The sequence below is a fragment of the Jaculus jaculus genome, chromosome 8 (assembly GCF_020740685.1).
Source record: "Jaculus jaculus isolate mJacJac1 chromosome 8, mJacJac1.mat.Y.cur, whole genome shotgun sequence".
NCBI classification, from domain to species: Eukaryota; Metazoa; Chordata; class Mammalia; order Rodentia; family Dipodidae; genus Jaculus; species Jaculus jaculus.
This window is the reverse complement of record NC_059109.1, coordinates 62875879-62897682: the sequence shown is the minus strand read 5'-3', so window position 1 is coordinate 62897682 and position 21804 is coordinate 62875879. Positions and strand designations below refer to the sequence as shown.

General features: G+C 38.8%; 1 protein-coding gene and 1 pseudogene across 5 annotated transcripts in view; one reads left to right on the top strand and one right to left on the bottom strand.

Moving 5' to 3' along the window:
• The window catches only part of Gabpb1 (GA binding protein transcription factor subunit beta 1), a 100547-nt gene that overhangs the window by 40733 nt on the left and 38010 nt on the right, over window positions 1-21804 (bottom strand). For all 5 annotated transcript variants that reach the window (XM_045156124.1, XM_045156120.1, XM_045156125.1 and 2 more), the window contains exons 2-4: window positions 9254-9361; window positions 3153-3320; window positions 1516-1710 (exon numbers count right to left, since the gene is read on the bottom strand). In XM_045156124.1, the coding sequence (XP_045012059.1) occupies window positions 1516-1710; window positions 3153-3320; window positions 9254-9361 (471 nt within the window). The remainder of the gene's footprint in view (window positions 1-1515; window positions 1711-3152; window positions 3321-9253; window positions 9362-21804) is intronic.
• Window positions 14244-15256, top strand: LOC105944862 (annotated as a pseudogene).

Genomic DNA, 21804 nt, shown 5'->3' with positions numbered 1-21804 from the left:
TGTACTTGATAAAGATCTACAATGTAAAAAAGTAAATAAATAAAAGATAGTAAATATCCCTTTTGTGCACTCTGTATCTCATTAGGACTGCAAAAATTCCTGGGCATGGTGGCACATGCATTTAAACCCAACACTCAGGAGGCAGAGGTAGGAGGATCACTGTGAGTTCAAGGCCACCCTAAGACTCCATAGTGAATTCCAGGTGAGCCTGAGGTAGAGACCCTACTTTGAAAAAAATAAAAATAAAAAAAAGTTCCAAAGACTGCAAAGATTATTTTAAATTCAATGGTATCACCATTTTATCCAAATAATAATTTGTGATTGATTACAACTATTCAGACCTTGCTGCTAATTGCTATTTTTAGCCCTAAGAAACTTATGTACATATTTTATTTTGTTTTTTAAAAACTGAAATGTTTTCAAAAGGGCCCCAGCTGATACTAAGAAAAATTGGCAAAACAAGGAAGGGTGCTGTTTTCCTGGTGAACCAGATACCAGCACAAAGGGGAAGGAGACCAACACAGAGAAAAATCAACTCCTACCAAATCAGAGAGCCAGAGACCCAGAGGCCCCCAACACCTCATCACTGAAGCAGACCAACATGACTCAGGGAAATTTTGCGGAAGAGGGGGAGGAAAGAAATGTCAGAGCCACATGTTGGGTCATGATATGCAGAGAGGTTTATCTTACCCATAACTGTGGGCTAACTCCACAATGCATGACCCATATACCTCAACAAGGAGGGGCCAACGGGGAAGGGGTAGGTCATAGATGAGCCTAATAATGCTACCAAACTGACTGTATTTGCTGAATACAAAACTAATTAATAAAAAAGAAGAAAAAAAATGAAATGTTTGCTATTACAATTATTTTATATTATTTCTTGAGCTTTGCTTCTACATGAACAGATAAATAACTTCTGTTATGGAAAAGTAAATGTTATGAAGCACAAATGGTTCTGTGATTTTTTTTCCCTACAGCATGAGATTTCTTAGCCTTTTGCTTTTTACTTTTCCAGCAGCTTCATATCTAGGAAAATCCAATTAAGACCTTTTCTTCTAATTTTGAAGTAGATGAAATGGAATTCCCCTAAAGGTTTAATTCAGAACTCCTATCTTCAAAATTAATCTAGCATATCTTACTTTTCAACATGGTTTTTTATATGGATTATAATAGGCTACTCTTTTTTATCCCTTCACCCCAGCTCCCATTACCCTGGAGACCCTCCTCAGTGGGGTTATGGTATTCACTATAGGGTCATGAAGGCCTCTGTTAGTCCCAGTGGGGTAGTGGGGAGACTGTGCCTCAGGACATTCCTACCTACTTTGTGGCTCTTCCAATCTTTCTGCCCCCTCTTACACAATTCAACATGGTATTTGAAATAAATCATTTCCAACAGGAATAATACAACGGACATTTCAGCAAGTTTCATGTTGTTGAAATGAAGGAAGAATTTGAAATATGAAGGGGAAATGGTCTTTTCAAAATAAACCTATTCCATTGCTATTAGTTTACCTGTAATATCTCTGCTAAATCTTCATTTCCATTATCTATTGAAATATCAAATGCTGTTTTACAAAATTTACTTTGTGTGTGTACATCAGCACCGTATTTGATCAGCAGTTCCACCACCTCTTGATGATTATGTTCTGTTGCCCAATGCAGAGCTGTCATCTTTAACATGTCCTTGGCGTTGACATCAGCACCATGCTGAAAAAAAAAAAACCTTCAGTCAGATAGCTAAAATATTAAATACTACTCACTATGCTTTGAAGGAAAAGCAAATAACATAATCAATTCTTTGGAATCTTAATGTTAAGTACATATTCCAGCCATTATCATTTATCAGTCACTTTTTCTACTATGCTGATATTCCTAATCATTTCTTTACTTTTCTTCTAACTTCTTAAATATGTCTTTTTTGTTGTCATTGTTACTCAGCTATGGGCACAAATGGTAGAATGGCATAACAGGCGAAGGATCACTACGTGCACTCTTCCAAAATGCTCCTTGATGGTGTATGGTATATACATGGTGCCCACATTTTTTTTATTTACCTAAAAACATCATTTTCTTTCACCAGTACAACCCAAGGATTTAGAAGTATGTTATCTAAAGGGACATTGTCCATTATAATAGACAAAAAATATATATACCTACCTATTAAGCATTCATTATGACTAGTCAGAATATACATACACTAAATGTATAAAAAAGAAGTAGAATTCAAAAATATCAAAAAATAGGGCTGGAGAAAATTGCTTAGCAGTTAAGGTGTTTGCTTACAAAGCCAAAGGACCCTGGTTTGATTCCCCAGGACCAACATAAGCCAGATGTACAAGGTGGCACATGCATCTGGAGTTCGTTTGGAGTAGCTGGAGGCCCTGGTGTGCCCATTCTCTCTACCTCTTTCTCTCTCAAATAAATAAATAAGTATATAAAAATGTAAAAATATCAAAAAGTAGAATATAACATATCTCACTAATAATTTTTATATAGGAAATTTCTTATGTTATTGACTTACTGCATATATGTGTGTATGTGTGTCAGAATCTTTTGCCACTGCAGATAAATGCCCATCTGGCTTTATATGTGTGGCTGGGGAATTGAACCTGGGACAGTAAGCTTTGCAACCAAGCACCTTTAACTGCTGAGCTATCTTCCCCAGCCCCTATGAGAATATTTTTAATATATTGGGTTAAATTAAATATTAAAATAAATCTTTAGTTTTTAACATAGCTAAAAGAATAGATAGAATTACATGTGATTTGCATTTCTGACTTAGAGTGTATTTCTTTTGGATGAGTTTATATAGAAGTCAGAATAAAAAGGAAAAAGAGAGTTTATCACTCGGTTTCAGAATCTTCTTCATCACCTTTAGGCAGTTAGATGATTGAAGATACATCTCTATTTAGTTACTTGTTAATTTGTTGATCATTCAAACTGTATTAAGACAAAGCTACAATCTTTCACCCAGAAGACCTTACAACTGACTCAACTTATATACTTAAAGGAAGATTTCCTACCTCCTCATGATAGAAAATTTCAAGATAACATTCATTTGGTGGGCACTCAATAAAACTAGTTCCCTTCCTCTTATTAAGTCTATGGGGCTTGGATTTGAAAGCTAAGTAAAAAAAGAAAACACTTACCTTAAGTAAAACCTCAACTATGCTGGCATGGCCCTCAGAAGCTGCCATGTGCAATGGTGTTCGGTCCACTTTGGTTCTGGCATCCCTACTTACACCAGCTCGAAGCAGTACCTCTGTGGTGGAGTAATGCCCGTACTGTGCGGCAAGATGAAGGGGAGACGTTCCCAGCTACACCACAGGGGAAAAACATACACTTTTACAGTTGCTTTGAGCATATTTCTACTACCATATATTATTTTATATTTTACTTACACAATAAGCATATTACACTATGCATACAATGATTCAAAATTCAAAAGAAATTATTTAAGTTTATTTTCTTCACAGAAGTCTTTGAGAGTTCTCACTCACTTAGTGAGGAACAAGAGTCAGTACTTACTTTTATTCAACCACCTCCTCCTCTTTTTTTTGAGACAAGATCTCACGCTGGCCTCACAATCAAGATTCTCCTATCTTAGCCTCCCAAGTACCAGGATTATATGAGTATACACTAGCTCTATGGTTTTTTGTTTGTTTGTTTGTTTTCTTTTGTTGGGAGGGTGTTGAGGTAGGGTCTCACTCTAGCCCAAGCTGACCTGTAACTCACTCTGTAGTCCCAGGCTGACCCCAAACTCACAGTGATCCTCAACCTTTGCCCCCTGAGTGCTGAAATTAAAGGTGTACACCACCATGCTTAGCTCTTATTGTTTTTTAACAGAGAAAAAACAACCAAGCAAATTAATTTCATTAAGAATTAGAGACAGGAGCCAGGCGTGGTGGCGCACGCCTTTAATCCCAGCACTCGGGAGGCAGAGGTAGGAGGATTGCCATGAGTTCGAGGCCACCCTGAGACTCCATAGTGAATTCCAGGCTAGCCTGGGCTAGAGTGAGACCCTACCTCGAAAAAAAAAAAAATTAGAGACAGGGCTGGGCTGGAGGAATGGCTTAGCAGTTAATGTGCTTGACAGCCAAGCCAAAGGACCCAGATGTGATGCACAAGGAAGCACGTGCATCTGAAGTTTGTTTATAGTGGCTGGAGGCTCTGGTATGCCCATTCTCTCTATTTCCCTCTCTCTCTTCCTCTCTCTCTCTCTCTTTCTCTATAAATAAATAAAAGACTTAGAGATAATTAGGGCTTGAAAAATCTTTCTGAGTACTAAATTGTTTTCTTCATATCAATTACATAAAACTTGCTAAAATAACTTCATCTGCAAAATTAATCTCAACTAATTTAAGCAGTTCACTTTTGTTTTCCATTTTTGGTACTGGGGATTAAACCAGGGCCTCATGCTTGTTAAACAAGCACTCTACCACTGAGCTATATTCCCAGAACTGGGTCAGTAGTGTACATTTTACACTGAATTAATAAAAACCGATTTAGTAGGACTTAAAAATTATAGTCTGGTATAGTGGCTCATGCTTTTAATCCCAGCACTTGGGAGGCAGAAGTAGGAGGATCACTGTGAGTTCGAGGCCACCCTGAGATTATATAGTATAATTCCAGGTCAACCTGAGCTAGAGTAAAACCCTACCTTGGAAAAAAAAACTTACATTAACAGGGCTGGAGGGTTAAGTCACTTGCCTGCAAAGCCAAAAGACCCAGGGTTCAATTTCTCAGGACCCATGTAAGCCAGATGCACAGAGTAACACATGTCTGGAGTTCGTTTGCAGTGGCTGAAGGCCCTGGCACACCCTTTTCTATTTGCTTCTGCCTCTCCCTCTCCCTCCCTCAAATAATAAATAAAAATATTTTTAATTACATTGACAAAAGCATCTCCATGATCTTTTTAAAAAATATTTTTTCAATTTATTTGCACGTATATGCATGAGCACACAAGCACTCATGACTCTGTGTGTGTGTGCGTGTGTGTGTGTGCACGTGCGTGTGTTTATGATGAGTAAGCCAGGGTCTTTTGCTGATGTAAATGAATACCAGATGCTTGTGCCACATTTTGCACCTTGCTTTGCTTGGGTGTTGGGAAAGTGAACCTAGGTCAGTAAGCTCTCCAAGCAAGTGCCTTTAACCACTGAACCACCTCTCCAACTCCTCCATGATCTTTTTTTTTCTTTCCTTTTTGGTTTTCCAAGGTAGGGCCTCACTCTAACCTAGGGTGACCTACAATTCACTACGTAGTCTCAGGGTGGCCTCAAAATTCACAGCAATCCTCCTACCTCTGCCTCCCAAGTGCTAGGATTAAAGGCATGTGCCACCGCATCTGGCTTCTCTATGATCTTTTCAAAAGAGATTCCTATAACTGTTTTTCAAAGGAAAATTTTTGAGGTACATTTGCCAAAGTCAGGACAGAACCAAAACAAAATTCAGTTTTGCTGATTGTCTAACCATTAAGTTAACACATATGATAAAATAGAAGAAGCACTCAAATGTGAATGAAGAGCTTTATCAGAGCATAATTTAAATAGGTGAAATTTAGGGTAAGTTACATTAGATGCATTTGAAAGCACAGAACACTTCTATACTGATTGCCAAATCAATGATAGTCCAAAGAACTAAGATATTCCACTAGAACATGAAATGTGCTAAGGACACCACTGTTATAATAGCACTTTCTAAGGAACATGTTATTATAAGACCTGGATGCATAAATCTCATTTAATCTCTTCATAACATAGGTACTGCTACTATCCCCATTTGGTAGTAAAAGAACCTAAGACACAAAGAGGTCACTAATTTGCATGAAGTCACATAACAGGTGAGTTATGATACAATGTAAGGCATGTGTTATCAATGTCTGGCAAAAACAGAAGCCTCGGGGGGCTGGAGAGATGGCTTAGCGGTTAAGTGCTTGCCTGTGAAGCCTAAGGACCCCGGTTCGAGGCTCGATTCCCCAGGACCCACGTTAACCAGATGCACAAGGGGGCGCACGCATCTGGAGTTTGTTTGCAGTGGCTGGAGGCCCTGGTGGGCCCATTCTCTCATTCTCTCTCTCTCTCTGTCTCTCTCTCTCTCTCTGTCGCTCTTAAATAGAGAAAGAAAAAAAACTGAAAAAAAAACCAGAAACCTTGGAAATAATTTTATTACTACAATCAAAAACCATATATTTTAGAGGAAATTTTAATAGATTCTAGCAGATCAAAAATCATGCTTCATTACAGGTTTCTATAACTGGCTATTTCACCACTTTTAAATTCTATTAAGCTATTTCTTCCCTTTTGGACTGATGATGAAAGAATATAATATCCATAGTCTTTGCATGTGAGTGTACATATATGTAGTTTGAAGAAAAGGTAGACCTCTGTGAGGTCAACAATACAGCCTAGAAATAGAACAGTGCCAATAATTTAAATCTTCTCACATGCTACTCCCTGATTAAAAGCCCCTCCCTCAGCCCCAGGGTAAGTACAACTCAGAATTCCTGACAAGCACTGCTTTATTTAATTTGTATTACTTATGAACCTCCAGATGATAGAATCTGGTTCTGCCTGTTGTGAACTTTATTTAAATAGAACATACTACATGTGTTTCTGGAACTAGTCTTCTGTTTAATACTGTTTATGAGAGTCACTCACATGTTAACAAATATGAAGGTAATGTACTAATTTTCTGGCTTTACAATGTTCTATCCCATCAATAAGCCACAATTATTTAATTAATCTACTAATGAATATTGGGATGTTTTTAGTTTTGTTCTTAGAAATAATACTGCTGCTCAGTATAATCTTGTACATACCTCAGGCACATAAAAAAAGACCTACTTCTATATTCTAGAAATTCAACTGCTACATCAAAGGGAATACACATTTTCAGATTTATTAGGTACTACTAAACTGTCCGGCAAGCCGACTATATCAATTCACACTTGTACCAAAAGTATCTGAGAGTTTCCATTTCACCATCTCTTCACCAAGGCTTGGTACTGCCAGACATGATCTTGTTAATCCAAGTGTATATGCAAAAACATTTCATGACTTTGTTTCACATATGTCTGTTACAGGAGATGAACACCTTTTTATGTTTATTGATTATTCAAACTCTCTCTTGATATAGCACTTTACTAAGTTATTTATCTGCTTTCTATCATCTTGTCTTTTTCTTACTCATAGGAATTCCTAATGTATATGGATACTAATTCTCTTGATCTTTTTGTCTGGATATAATACAGCATCATCGTGATATAACTAGTTATATATTTTTTAAAAAATTGACCTGCTGTAGATTTTTTGGGCTATTGAATCTGTGGGGGGGGGGGTCAACTGTAATCCATAGGGTGCCAACTTTAATCCATTCTGGAAATTCTTGGTGACTTCATCACAGTTATCACTCCCCTTGGGATCTATAGCTAGAATATATGCTAGCCTCTCTCATATTCTCTCTCATGATTTTTTCCTCTATTAGGGGGAAGGGGGGCTCAAGATAGGGCCTCACTCTAGCCCAGGCTGACCTGGAATTCACTAGGTAGTTTCAGAGTAGCCTCAAACTCACAGCAATCCTCCTACCTCTGCCTCCCAAGTGCTGGGATTAAAGGCATGCATCACCACGCCCAGCTCTTTCTTGTGACTCTTAATATCTCTTACACTTACTATTTTTTGTCTATGTTGTACACTAGATTTTCCCATCATTCCATTTGCTAATTTTCTCTTCTATTGTTTTTAACTTGTTACTGAAATCTCATCTATAGTCCTCAGTAGGTCTGCTTCTGTTGACAAACTGCTTGGTGTTGGTGTATTTAATTCTGCTTAACTACTCATTTTCCTTGCAGTTTCATTAGTGGATATGAAGCCTGGAATAAAACAGGTTTCTTGGGGCTGGGAAGATGACTAGTGAACAAAGCAATTCTTGTGTGCATGAAGAGCTAAGCTCTAGCCCTAGTCCCCATGTAAAGTGCTCAGTTCATGCCTGTAATACCAGAGCTAGGGAGTGAAGACAAGAGGACCCCTAGAGATTGCTGGCTAGTCATTTCACCTAATTGGTGAGCTCCAGGCCAATGAGAGAACCTGTCTCAAAAAGAGATGTATGACATTCCTAAGGATAACACCAAAAATTGTTCTCTGGCCTCCACATGTTTGCATACATGTGTACAAACACACACACATACACACACACACGCATGCATAATTGTACAAGTATCAAGGGAAATGCAAATTTTTTTCTGTTCAAGATCAGTTAAAATTCTTATCTTCTGGCCAGGCGTGGTGGCGCACGCCTTTAATCCCAGCACTGGGGAGGCAGAGGTAGGAGGATTGCCATGAGTTCGAGGCCACCCTGAGACTACATAGTGAATTCCTGAGCCAGAGTGAGACCCTACCTCGAAAAACCAAAAAGAAAAGAAAAAAAAAAGAAAGAAAGAAAGAAAGAAAGAAAGAAAGAAAGAAAGAAAGAAAGAAAGAAAGAAAAAATTCTTATCTTCAGCAGGGCGTGGTGGTGTACACCTTTAATCCCAGCACTCGGGAGGCAAAGTAGGAGGATAGCAATGAGTTTGAGGCAGGCCACCCTGACAGTACATAGTGAATTCCAGGTCAGCCTGAGCTAGAGTGAGACCCTACCTTAAAAAAAAAAAATAAAAAAGAATTCTTATCTTCATTTGCTATTCTGTGAACTGTAAATTCTATTTATGCTGTTTATCAATCCATTAAACTGAATCCCAAGTAGCTCTATGATTCACACCATACTAGAATATTCTAACATCTTTAAAAAAAAAAAAACCTTTTTACAGAATATTTGGCTAAGAAAATAATATGAACAATTTATTTTAAAAGATGGCTATAATTATAAAATTTGAAAAACAAATTTACAAAAAAAAAATTTACCACTTTTAAGAATAATACTGGGGAGCTGGAGAGATAGATTAGTGGTTAAGCACTTGCCTGTAAAGCCTAAGGACCCCAGGACCCATGTACCAGGACCCAATAACCCAGATGCACAAGATGGCACATGTATATGGAGTTTGTTTGCAGTGGCTGGAGGCCCTGTCGTGCCCATTCTCTCCCTTTCTGTCTCTGTCTCTCTTTGCATCTTTCTTTCTCCATCCATCACTCTCAAGTAAATAAATAAAAATAAACAAAAGAATAATACTGGTTACATTTTACATTTTTTATTATAAGACACAAATGGGGTGAGGAGAAGGAAGAAGTTTAAAAACTACAAAATTAAAAGCACCCTTTACCCAGTCTGTAGTAAAAGGAGCTCCATTTGCCATCAAAATGCGAACTTCATCATCTTGACCTGCTCGTGCCGCTTCTAGAAGCTTCTTTCCCAAGTCTACCAGGGACATCTAAACAAAACATAAATGAACTGGATATCAAAATCTGCATTTATATATTGTGACATGATTTTCCTCTCATCTTTATTAATAAATCAACTCTCAATTATCTCTTCAAGTAGTATAGTAAATCTAAAAATATTGATTTCACAAAATATTTTATACTTGGACTTTTGGAATATATTTTCTTTTCATTTTAAGTTTTTAGATAGAATGAATTAGTTTAAATTTTTCAAATATAGTAGGTAAAAGTGAGAAGAGGTAAGTCAGCAGGTACAAATAAGTCTGAAGTTCTAAAACTAACAGCTATTTGTTCTGATTGGAAGAGGTATAGCATGGAAATGTTTCATTAAAATTAAGTAAGGTAGAGCCAAGTGTGGTGGTGCACACCTTTAATCCCAGCACTCAGGAAGTAGAGGTAGGAGGATCGCCATGAGTTCAAGGCCACCCTGAGACTCCATAGTGAATTCCAGGTCAGCCTGGGCTAGAGTGAGACCCTACCTCAAAAATAAATTAATTAATTAATTAATTTAATTAATAAATAAATAAAACTCTAAAAAACTAAATAAAACAAAAAATTTTTTTAAAAGACTATCCAGCTAGAAGGCTATCCTCTAGTGTTATATACTATACTAAAGAACAGAAACAAATTTAGTAGGAGAAATCTTTTCTCAATGAATGACCTAAAAAAATGATTATGGGCTAGAGAAATGGCTTAACAGTTAAGGTGCTTGCCTGCAAAGCCAAAGGACCCAGGATCAATTCCCAAGGACCCATGTAAGCCAAATGCACAAGGTGCTGCATGTGTCTAGAGTTCATTTGCAATGACTAAAGACCCTGGCATTCCCATCCAATCCATCTGCCATTCTTTCTCTCTCAAGTAAACAAAATTTTAAAACTATTTTTTTAATTAAGAAATGAATACACCAAGTGCAATGGTGCACGCCTTTAATCCTAGCACTATGGCAAAGGTAGGAGGACAGCTGTGAGCCAGAGGCCAACCTGAGACTAAAGAGTGAGTCCTAGGTCAGTCTGGGATACAGTGAGACTCTACCTTGAACTTTCCCCACCCCCCCCAAAAAAAGTATACATGTGAGGATCAGGTAACTCAGACAAAGAAAATCAAGCTATAAGGGAGGAGTGACAGGTTAATTAGCATATCACAAATTCATGTGAGCAACATTACCAAAAAAGACTTCCCCCAGAGAGGCTATTGGCAGTTAATGGTCTCTAGAAGCAGGGGAGTAATTTTCTTCAGTGGTGTACCCATGGCTAAGTTGCTTCTTAAAGTCCAGTAAATGACCTCCCATCCACACCCATTCAAGCAACAGTAATTTAACTTAGTGCTTCCCCCATTTTTAAATACATTTTTTATTTATTTGAGACACACACACACGAGAGAGAGAGATTTTGAAAACACAAACACATAAAAGTCGGAAGGGAGTCCGGAGATGGATCAATGGTTAAAGGCACTTATGTGCAAAGCCAGATGACCTGTGTTTGATTTCCTAGTACCCATGTAAAGCCAGGTGCACAAAGTGATCCATGCATCTGGAGTTCATTTGCAGTGGCAAGAAGCTCTGATGCTAGGATTCTCTCTCACTCGCTCTCTCTCTCTTTGCAAACAAATAAATAAAAATATTCTTTTAATTATTTTAAAAAGGCTGGAGAGATGGCTCAGCAATGCCTAATGACCCACGTACAATTCCCCAGTACCCACATAAAAACAGATGCTCCAGGAAGAGAAAGGAAGGGAGGAGGATCCTTAATAGGTTGATATTGCATATATGTAATTACAATGATTGTAATGGGGTGGTAATATGATGGAGAATGGAATTTCAAATGGGAAAGTGTGGGGGTAGGGAGGGAGGGAATTACCATGGGATATATTTTGTAATCATGGAAAATGTTAATAAAAAATTAAAAAAAAAAACAGATGCTCTAAGTCATACATGCAGCTGGAGTTCATTTGAAGTGGCTACAAGCCCTGGCATACCCATTCTCTCTCTCTCTTTCTCTCTCTCTCTCTCTCTCTCTCTCTCTCTCCTTGTAAATAAATAAATATTTTTTAAAACTTATTTAAAAAAAGAAAAAGGGCCAGGCATGGTGGTGCACACCTTTAATCCCAGCACTCGGCAGGCAAAGGTAGGAGTATTGTCTAAGTTCTAGGCCACCCTGAGACTACATAGTGAATTCCAGGTCAGCCTGAGCTAGAGTGAAACCCTACCTCAAAAAAACAAAATAAAGAAAAAAAAGAAGAAAAAGAAAAAGGTAGCCGGGTATGGTAGCAGATGTCTTTAATCCCAGCACTAGGGAAGCAGAAAGAGGATCTCTGTGTAGACCAACTGACAGAAGGCTAGAAAAAGCTACACTGCATGCAGTTCAATGGAAGAGAGAGAAATCACCAGTGGAAATACTCAATGGTGGACACTGCAAACCTTAAATTTGGCCAGCCAGGTCAAATGAGCCAATAGGTGCAATAGTGGCATGTCTGGTATGGGAGAGACCAACCACTCTCTAATTGGAATGGAGGCCTGCTCCATGGGAGAGAATACATGTCTGATATTGAATATCTATGACAGGGGAAGTCATGAACCTTAAGGGTACAACATCTGCTAGCATCTGGCTAAATATATATAATATGCCTACCAAACTGCCTGGTAAGAACTTCTCTTAATGTTCATACCACTGTATCAATGCTACTCTCACTTTTGGTTAGAGAAGCTTCTCTTTTCAGATGGTGGTGACCTTGGGATGATTCAGAAAGCACCACAGTGCTGAGAAGAAGTGACAGAGGAATGCTCAGCGCTAAAATACCTGTATCACAACTTTTAAGGCTCAGGGTCCATTGTGGAAGAGGTGGCAGAAAGAAGGGAGGGTAGGACTCCTTACAATGCACTCCTCCAGACACAAAATGTCCTGGCTATCCATGACCCTGCAGTGCCTGGCACTACCTACACAAAACCATCATAATATGAGGAAAAGATGATGACATCAAAATAAAAGACATACTGATTGAGGGGGGAAGGAGTATGATGGAGAGTGGAGTTGCAAAGGGGAAGATGGGGTGAGGAGAATTACCATGGTTTATTGTCTATAATTATGGAAATTGTCAATAAAAGTAATAATAATAAATAGGAGAATCTCTGTGAGTTTGAGTCCAGTCTGAGAGTACATATTGAATTCCAAGTCAGCCTGGGCTAGAGCAATACCCTACCTCAAAAAACAAAAAACATAAATGAAAGAAAATAATAAAATAAAATGTAGCTAGGCATGATAGGGCATGCCTTTAATCTAAGCATTTAGGAAGCCATGGTAGGAGGATTCCTAAGAGTTCAAGGGTAACCTGAGACTGCATAGTTAATTCCAGGTCAGCCTGGGCTAGAGTGAAATCCTACCTTGAAAAAAAAAAAAAATGAAGGGGAAGACAAACACCAAGTAGCCAACATACTAACAATTAAAAAACACATGACTATATTGTGTGTGCCTGTGTGTATGGTGGCTGGAGAAGAACACACAGTGTCCCACGCCATCACTCTTCTACCTAGTCTCATTTTGAACCAAATTCTCTTTACCGATTGCAGAGCTTGTGGGGTTCTGACAATTCCAGGGTCTCTTCTCCCCTGTGAAACTAGGATTACAAGTGCATGTGGCCATACACAGCTGTTTACGTGGAATCTGGAGATTCAAAGTGCGGCAGTCTCAAACCCTCTCAGACCCTTATGCTTGCTTAGCAAGTACACTTACCTGCTGAGCCATCTCCTCAGCCCTTATAATGCATGTTTTTAAAATTATCTTTATTTTTGATAGGTGTGTAGCATATGGTGGGGGACAGTGTGTGCACATCTGTGCAGATATGCTCATCCTTTGTGCACACTGCAGAGTTCAGATGTTGAGTGTCTTCCTCTATCACCTGTCAGCCTTTATTCCCTGAGACAGAATCTCTCATCAAATTCCTAACTTTTCAGTTAGGCTGGCAGATCAGGGTGTCCCAGATCCTCTTGGAATTAGAGGCACATGCATCTATGTCCAGCTTTTTATGTGGGTGCTGTGGACTGAACTCAGGTTCTAGTGCATGCACAGCAAGGCTCCTTACCCAGTAAGCCAGCTCCCAAGTCCTTAATGCATTTCTGATTTGTCATTGATTAAATGTGAACACACACAGCCTACAGATACAGAAAGCAGCCTGCACATGTACAGTCACCTAGTACTGTCTAGGTACTTATTTTATTATGAACTGTTTCTACCTTATTTCTCCTTTATACTATAAGCAAGATATTTTTAGATGATACAAATAGGAGATATTAACCATGATTTCCATTTCAAGTTAGCATGAGATGATATAAAATGTTAATTTTAAAAAAGGTAAAAAATGGAGCTAATGATATTGAAAATAAATAGAAGATATACATGACATCAAGCAAGACCAAAATTAATAATGCTCTAATTGTTTTGTCAAGATAATTACTGAGGGCTGGAGAGATGGCTTAGCTGTTAAGATGCTTGCCTACAAAGACCAAGGACCCAGGTTCAATTCCCCAGGACCCACATAAGGCAGATTGACAAAGTGGCATATACATCTGTAGTTTGTTTTCAGTGGCTGGAGGCCCTGGCACACTCATTCTCTCCCTCTCTCTTGCTCTCCCCCTTTCTTTCTCTCTCTCAAATAAATAAAAATCAAATTTAAGGGAAGCGGGTGGGGAATGCGCCTGTCATGTTCCCATGCTAGCTCCAGACGAATGGGCTTGAAGGCTGCCTTGCACTCCTCGCCTCCCTGAGCTGCTCACTTGATCATGTCTGTGAGCATCAGTGGTGGCCACACATAGGCACCCAGGGACCCAAGGAGAACTGCTGTGGTGTGGCACAAGCCGAGTGATCTTAGGGGGCATGCAAGATGGCTCTAGTCCTGTCCATGAACATATTCTGTGAGACTATTGTCTCAGAAGGAGCTGCTGAAATTTCTGGGTACGAAACACCATGCAAGGCTAACAGCTATAGAGGCCAGAGGGTCCCCTCCCCCAGGACCAGCACAGGTTCCTCTGCAGGAAGACCAAGGGGCCAGTCCCCACTGGCAGGATCACATTACACAGGAATTTCAAATTCTGTAACATTCAAGATCACATACTTTAAGAGGAAGCATGTGGAAGAAGAGGATCTTCACCCACAACACAGCAGCTATAGCCACAAAACCATCTCAATTTTTGAGTGAGCCCATATCCTTTACATGTCCTTGGAAAAGCTGAAGTTCAATGATGAGCTCAATGTTACCTGCGAAGGTCTGTTCTCATCAACAACTTCATGAAATGGTCACGCAAGACAGTTGGTGCTTGCCCGCCTGCTCCTTCTTTGGCACCTTGGCCCAAGAGTGGTTTAGAAATGGCTCAGGACTACCCTTATCTTAAGGAAACGATCACGGGTGACCAAAGAGGAGTGGGAAAAAGTTGCTGCCTTTACCAAGAATGTAGTGGCCACCACCTGAATTTTCCCCTTTCTGTCAGCACCAGTGTTGAAAGTGCCTCAGCCACCTTCACCACTTCTTCCTGTGCCCCTCTGCCCAGGTGTTCCCACCAGGTGAGTTTCCTTGTAGAGAGCACACCTCTTTACAAGAGTGATGGCCAAATGCCTGCCAATGAAATTTTTGTTACTAATATCCAGACCCTTGATGTCCAAGAAAAGGCCAAATTCAATGATAGAAATCCAGTAATGAGACCAGCAGGGAGGGTAATCTCCTCAGCCATGAACCTGTGGGAAATGACTTTGATTTTGAGTGCAAACGCTAATTTTAAGATTATTTTGAGACTGGATAAAATGAAATAAACATGAGTGAGACCTGCAAAAGTCCTCTGAGGAGAAAGGAGCCTTTACCAAGTGCCCAGACTGTGCTGCTCCAAAGGGAGCAAGATGTGATGTCCGAGCTACTTTTAAATGTGGTGACTTTGCCAAGAAAACAGTCAGCTTCATTCTTAAAAGCATATCTTAGTTTCCTTACAAAAGAGAGAGAGAGAGAGAGATGAGATTAAAGGGTGGGTAAGGGAGGCTATGTGATCTGGTGATATTTTCACTGCCCCTCCAAGGAATCTTCCACCAGCCAAGAAATTTCAACAGTTGCCAATGAATCAGTCATTTTGCAAGCAAATCAAGATAGCCAGCAGAGGGTGTCAGCCTCTACAGTGGGTTTTTCTGAATGATAGACTGATGACAAGAAACTAGATAAATGACTCCATGGAACTGTTAAGAGCTTGCTCTGAATAGGATGTAGGGTGGTGAAACAGGACTGTCTGAGCAGCTATCTACAATCTCTGGGAGACTGTTCCCTGCAAGTTCCTAGATTGCCTGTGATGGGTGATGAGGTTACTAGGGAGGTAGATGATGGCATGAAGGGCAACATTTTTAATGTCTTTTTTCTTTTCACAATTTTATTAACATTTTCAATGATTATAAAAAATATCCCATGGTAATACCCACCCTACACCCCTCTGCACTTCCCCTTTGAAATTCCATTATCCATCATATTATCTCCCCATCTCAATCATTGTACTTACATATATACAATACCAACCTATTGAGTACCCTCCTCCCTTCCTTTCTCTTCCCTTTATATCTCCTTTTTAACTTACTGGGCTCTGCTACTAAGTATTTTCCTTCTCACGCAGAAGCCCAGTCATCTGTAGCTAGGATCCACATATGAGGGAGAACATGTGACGCTTAGTTTTCTGGGCCTGCATTACCACACTTAGTATAATCTTTTCCAGATCCATCCATTTTCCTGCAAATTTCATAACGTCAATTTCCTTTACCGCAAAGTAGAACTCCATTGTATAAATGTGCCACATCTTCATTATCCACTCATCAGTTCAGGGACATCTAGGCTGGTTCCATTTCCCAGCTATTATAAATTGAGCAGCAATAAACATGGTTGAGCACATACTTCTAAGGAAATGAGATGAGTCCTTAGGATATATGCCTAGGAGTGCTATAGCTGGGTCATATGGTAGATCAATCTTTACCTGTTTTAGGAACCTCCACATTGATTTCCACAATGGCTGGACCAGATTGCATTCCCACCAGCACTGTAGAAGGGTTCCTCTTTTTCCACATCCCCGCCAACATTTATGATCATTTGTTTTCATGATGGTGGCCAATCTGACAGGAGTGAGATGGAATCTCAATGTAGTTTTAATCTGCATTTCCCTGATGACTAGTGACGTAGAACATTTTTATAGATGCTTATATGCCATTTGTATTGCTTCCTTTGAGAATGCTCTATTTAGCTCCATAGCCCATTTTTTGATTGGCTTGTTTGATTCCTTATTATTTAACTTTTTGAGTTCTTACTATATCCTAGATATTAATCCTCTATCAGATAGATAGCTGGTGAAGATTTTTCCCATTCTGTAGGTTGCCTCTTTGTTTTCACTGTGTCTTTGCAGTGCAAAATCTTTGTAATTTCATGAGGTCTCAGTGATTAATCTGTGGTTTTATTGCCTGAGCAATCGGGGCTTTATTCAAAAAGTCTTTGCCAAGACCAGTATGTTGACAGGTTTCCCCTACTTTTTCCTCTAGCAGTTTCAGAGTTTCATGTCTGATGTTAAGGTCTTTAATCCATTTGGACATAATTCTTGTGCATGGAGAGAGAGAAAAATCTATTTTCATCCTTCTCAAGACGTATATCCAGTTTTCCCAAAACCATTTACTGAAGAGGCTATCTTTTCTCCAATGAGTATTTTTGGCATTTTTATCGAATATCAGGTGACAGCTACCTGGATTTACATCTGGGTCCTCTATTCTGTTCCACTGATATACATGTCTGTTTATGTACCAGTTCCATGCAAGTTTTGTTACTATGGCTCTGTAGTGTAGGTTAAAATCAGGTATGGTGATAACACCAGCCTTATTTTTGTTGCTCAGTATTATTTTAGATATTTGAGGTTTTATGTGATTCCGAATGAATTTTTGGATTGGTTTTTCTATTTCCATGAAGAATGCTTATGGAATTTTGATAGGGATTGCATTAAATGTGTAGACAGCTTTTGGTAAGATTGCCAATTTCACCATGTTGATTCTTCCAATCCAGAAACAAGGGATATTTTTCCACTTTATAGGGTCCTCTGCAATTTCTCGTTTGAGTGTTTTAAAGTTCTCATTGTAGAGATTCTTTACTTCCTTAGTTAGGTTTATTCCAAGGTACTTATTTTTTTTTTTTTTGATGCAATTGTGCAAGGGGGTGATTCTCTGATTTCATCCTCTGTGTGTTTGTTGGTAGCATATATGAAGGCCACTGATTTCTGTGTATTTATTTTGTATCCTGCTACATGGCTGTACGTTTTGATCAGCTCTAACAGTTTGCTAGTAGAGTCTTTAGGGTCCTTTATGTATAGAATCATGTCATCTGCAAATAATGGTAACTTGATCTCTTCCTTTCCAATTTGTAGCCCTTTTATGTGTGTCTCTGGTCTTATTGCTATGGCTAAGACTTCCAGTTCTGTATTAAATAAAAGTGGAGACAGTGGACACCCTTTTCTTGTTCCTGATTTTAGTGGAAAAGCTTCCAGTTTTTCCCCATTTAGTAATATGTTGGCTGTAGGCTTGTCATAATTAGCTTTTATTACTTTGAGATATGTTCCTTCTATTCCCAGTCTCTGTAGTACTTTTATCATGAAGGGATATTGGATTATGTCCAATGCTTTCTCTGCATCTAATGGGATGAACATGAGATTTTTGACCTTCAACCCATTTATATAATGTATTACAATTACAGATTTGAGTATACTGAATCATCCCTGCATCTCTGGGATAAAGCCTACTTGGTCAGGGTGAATGATCTTTTTTTTGTTTCTTTGTTTATTTATTAGAGAGAGGGGGGATAGAGAGACAGAGAGTGAGAATGGGCACACCAGGGTCTCTAGCCACTGCAAACGAACTCCAGATGCATGTGCCATCATGTACACCTGGCTTACGTGGGACCTGGAGCATCGAACCTGGGTCTTTAGTCTTCATAGGCAAGCCCCTTAACTGCTAAGCCATTCCTCCAGCCCTTATTTATTTATTTTAAATATATTTTATTTGTTTATTTAAGAGAGAGAGGGAATGGGAAGGCCAGGGCCTCCAGCCACTGCAAATGAACTCCAGATGCATGCGCCCTCCTTGTGCATTGCTTACGTGGGTCCTGCAGAATTGAACCGGGAACCTTTGGCTTTGCAGGCAAACACCTTAACCGCTAAGCCATCTCTCCAGCCCTGAATGATCTTTTTGATATATTCTTCTAGGGCTGGAGAGATGGCTTAGTGGTTAAGCGCTTGCCCATAAAGCCTAAGGACCCCGGTTCGAGGCTTGGCTCCCCAGGATCCACATTAGCCAGATGCACAAGGGGGCGCATGTGTCTGGAGTTCGTTTGCAGTGGCTGGAGGCCCTAGTGCGCCCATTCTCTCTCTCTCTCTCTCTTCCTCTCTCTGTCACTCTCAAATAAATAAATAAAAATAAAATATTTAAAAAATAGAAAGAAGATATATTCTTCTATTCTGTTTGCCAATATTTTGTTGAGAATTTTTGCATTTATGTTCATGAGGGAGATTGGTCTGTAATTTTCTTTTTTATCTTTGCCGGGTTTTGGTATCAGGGTGATGCTGGCTTCAAAGAAGGAGTTTGGCAGAGTTCCTTCTTTTAATATTCCTTAGAAAAGATTAAGAAGCAATGGTGTTAGCTATTCCTTAAAGGTCTGGTAAAATTCAGCAGTAAATCCATCTGGACCTGGGCTTTTTTTAGTTGGGAGATTATTGATAACTGTTCAGAATCTTCATGCTTGTTAGAGGTCTATTTAAGTGATTAATCTCATCTTGATTTAATTTAGGTAGGTCATAGAAATCAAGGAAATCATCCATTTCTTTCAGATTTTCATACTTTGTGGAGTATATGCTTTTATAGTATGTCACTAGGATTTTTTTAATATCTCTGGCATCTGTTGTGATGTTACCTTGTTCATCTCTGATTTTATTAATTTGTATCTCTTCTCTCTTTCTTTAGACAGATTTGTTAAGGGTTTATCAATCTTGTTTATCCTTTCAAAGAACCAACTCTGTGTTTCATTAATTCTTTAGACTGTTTCTTTTTTGTTTGTTTGTCTCTATTTCATTAATTTCTGCCCTAATCTTTGTTATTTCTTCCCATCTACTGATTTTTGGTTTGCCTTGTTCTTCTTTTTCCAAGGCTTTAAGGTGAAGCATTAAGGTCGTTTACTTGCGACTTTTCTAATTTCTTAATATAGGCCCTTAAGGCTATAAATTTACCTCTTAGAACTGCCTTCATTGTGTCCCAGCGATTCTGATATGTTGTGTTCTCATTATCATTTGACTCTATAAATTTTTTGATTTCCTTCTTGATTTCTTCATTGACCCATTCATCATTTAGTAGTGTATTGTTTAGTTTCCATGATTTTGTGTATGCTCTATGCCCTTTCTTGCTACTGATTTGTAGTTTAATTCCATTGTGGTCAGATAGAATGCAAGGAATTATTTCAATTTTCTTGAATTTGTTAAGATTTGCTTTGTGTCCTAATATATGGTCTAGTTTAGAGAATGTTCCATGTGCTGCTGAAAACAATGCATATTCTGCAGCATTTGGATGAAATGTCCCGTAGATATCTGTTAGGTCCATTCCTTCTATAACCTCATTTAGTCCAGATGCCTGTTTATTTTTTCCCGGGATGACCTGTCAATTGATGAGAGTGGGGTATAAAAGTCACCCACCACCACTGTGTTTGGTGTTATCTGTGACCTTAGTTCTAATAGTTTTTGATGAATATGGGAGGCCCATGTTAGGTACACCTATGTTTAGGATTGTAATGTCCTCCTGTTGGAGTGTGCCCTTAATCAATATAAAGTGACCTTCCTTATTTTTCTTGACTAATGTTGGACTGAAGTCTACCTTGTCAGATATTAGGATAGCAATCCCTGCTTGTTTTCTAGGCCCATTTGCTTGAAACACCGTTTTCCAACCTTTCACCCTAAGATAATGTCTACCCTTTGTAGAAAGGTGGGTTTCTTGGAGACAACAAATTGTAGGATCCTGCTTTTTAAGCCAGTCTGCAAACATATGTGTTGGGGGGGGGGGGCATTGAGGCCACTGATATTAAGAGATATTATTGAAAGGTGTGTATTTATGTTTGCCTTTTTTTTTTTTTCTTGTGGTTCCAGTTCTACCTGTGCTCTCTTCTGTTAACTAGTATTTGAGTATTGCTTGTTTTTTCTAGGTTCCTTATATGTGTGCTTTTCCTTTTCTTCAGCATGGAGGATTCTATCAAGTATTTTCTGTAGAGCTGGTTTTGTCTTCAAATACTCCTTTAACCTGCTTTTGTCATGGAATGTCTTTATTTCTCCATCTATTTGAATAGATAGTTTTGCAGGATAAAGTAACTTTGGTTGACAGTTGTTATCTTTCAGAACTAGGAATACATCACTCCAAGCCCTCTGGCTTTTAAAGTTTGTACTGAATAATTTGCTGTCATCCTGATGGGCTTGCCTTGTAGGTAACTTGATTTTTCTCTCTAACTGCTTTCAGTATTTTTCCTTGGTTTGTGTGTTTGGTAGTTTGATTAAAATATGGTGAGGAGAGGTTCTTTCCAGGTTTTGTCTGGCTGGGGTTCTAAAGGCTTCCTGTATCTGCACTGGCACCTCTTTCCCAATTTGGGGGAAGTTTTCTTCTGTGATTTTGTTGAAGATGCCTACTATGCCTTTGGAGTGGAAATCTTCTCCTTCTACTATGCCCTGAATTCTTGTATTTGATCTTTTCATAGTGTCCCGAGTATCTTGAAATTCCCACTCATACTTTTCTATAAGTTTGTCTTTCTCTTTGTTGGACTGTATTAGATAAGCATTCCACCTGGTCTTCTAGCTTAGATATTCTGTCTTCTCCTTCATCCATTCTACCAGTGAGATTTTCTACAGAGTTTTTTATTTCAGTAACTGTGTTCTTCATTGCTAGTAATTCTGACTGGTTTTTCTTTATTATTTCTATTTCCTTATTTATGTCTTGTATTGCCTTCTTTATTTCATTAAATTGGTGTCCTGCGTCTTCTATGATTTCCTCTTTGATTCCTTTGATTTGTTCTCTTGACTTCTTTGAACCTATTTACAATCATTCTTTTGAAATCTTTCTCAGGCATTTCCTCTAACTCGTTCTCACTGGAGGTCATTTCTGATGCATTAATCCTTTTAGGTGGATTTATATTGTCTTGTTCTTTAGTGTTTCTTGTGTTATAATGTATATATTTTTGTATCTTGGATTAAGTTAATGCTTGGATTTTCTAGCTAGCTGGGTATTCTTAGCTGTATCAATTGATTTGATGTTAATATCTGCAGGGTAGGAGCTTATGATGTTAGGTGTGGCTCTTAAGACTCTCAGAGTATCTTCAAAGGTGTCCTAGGGGTTGAGTTACCCTGCTATGGGAGTATTCAAGTAGG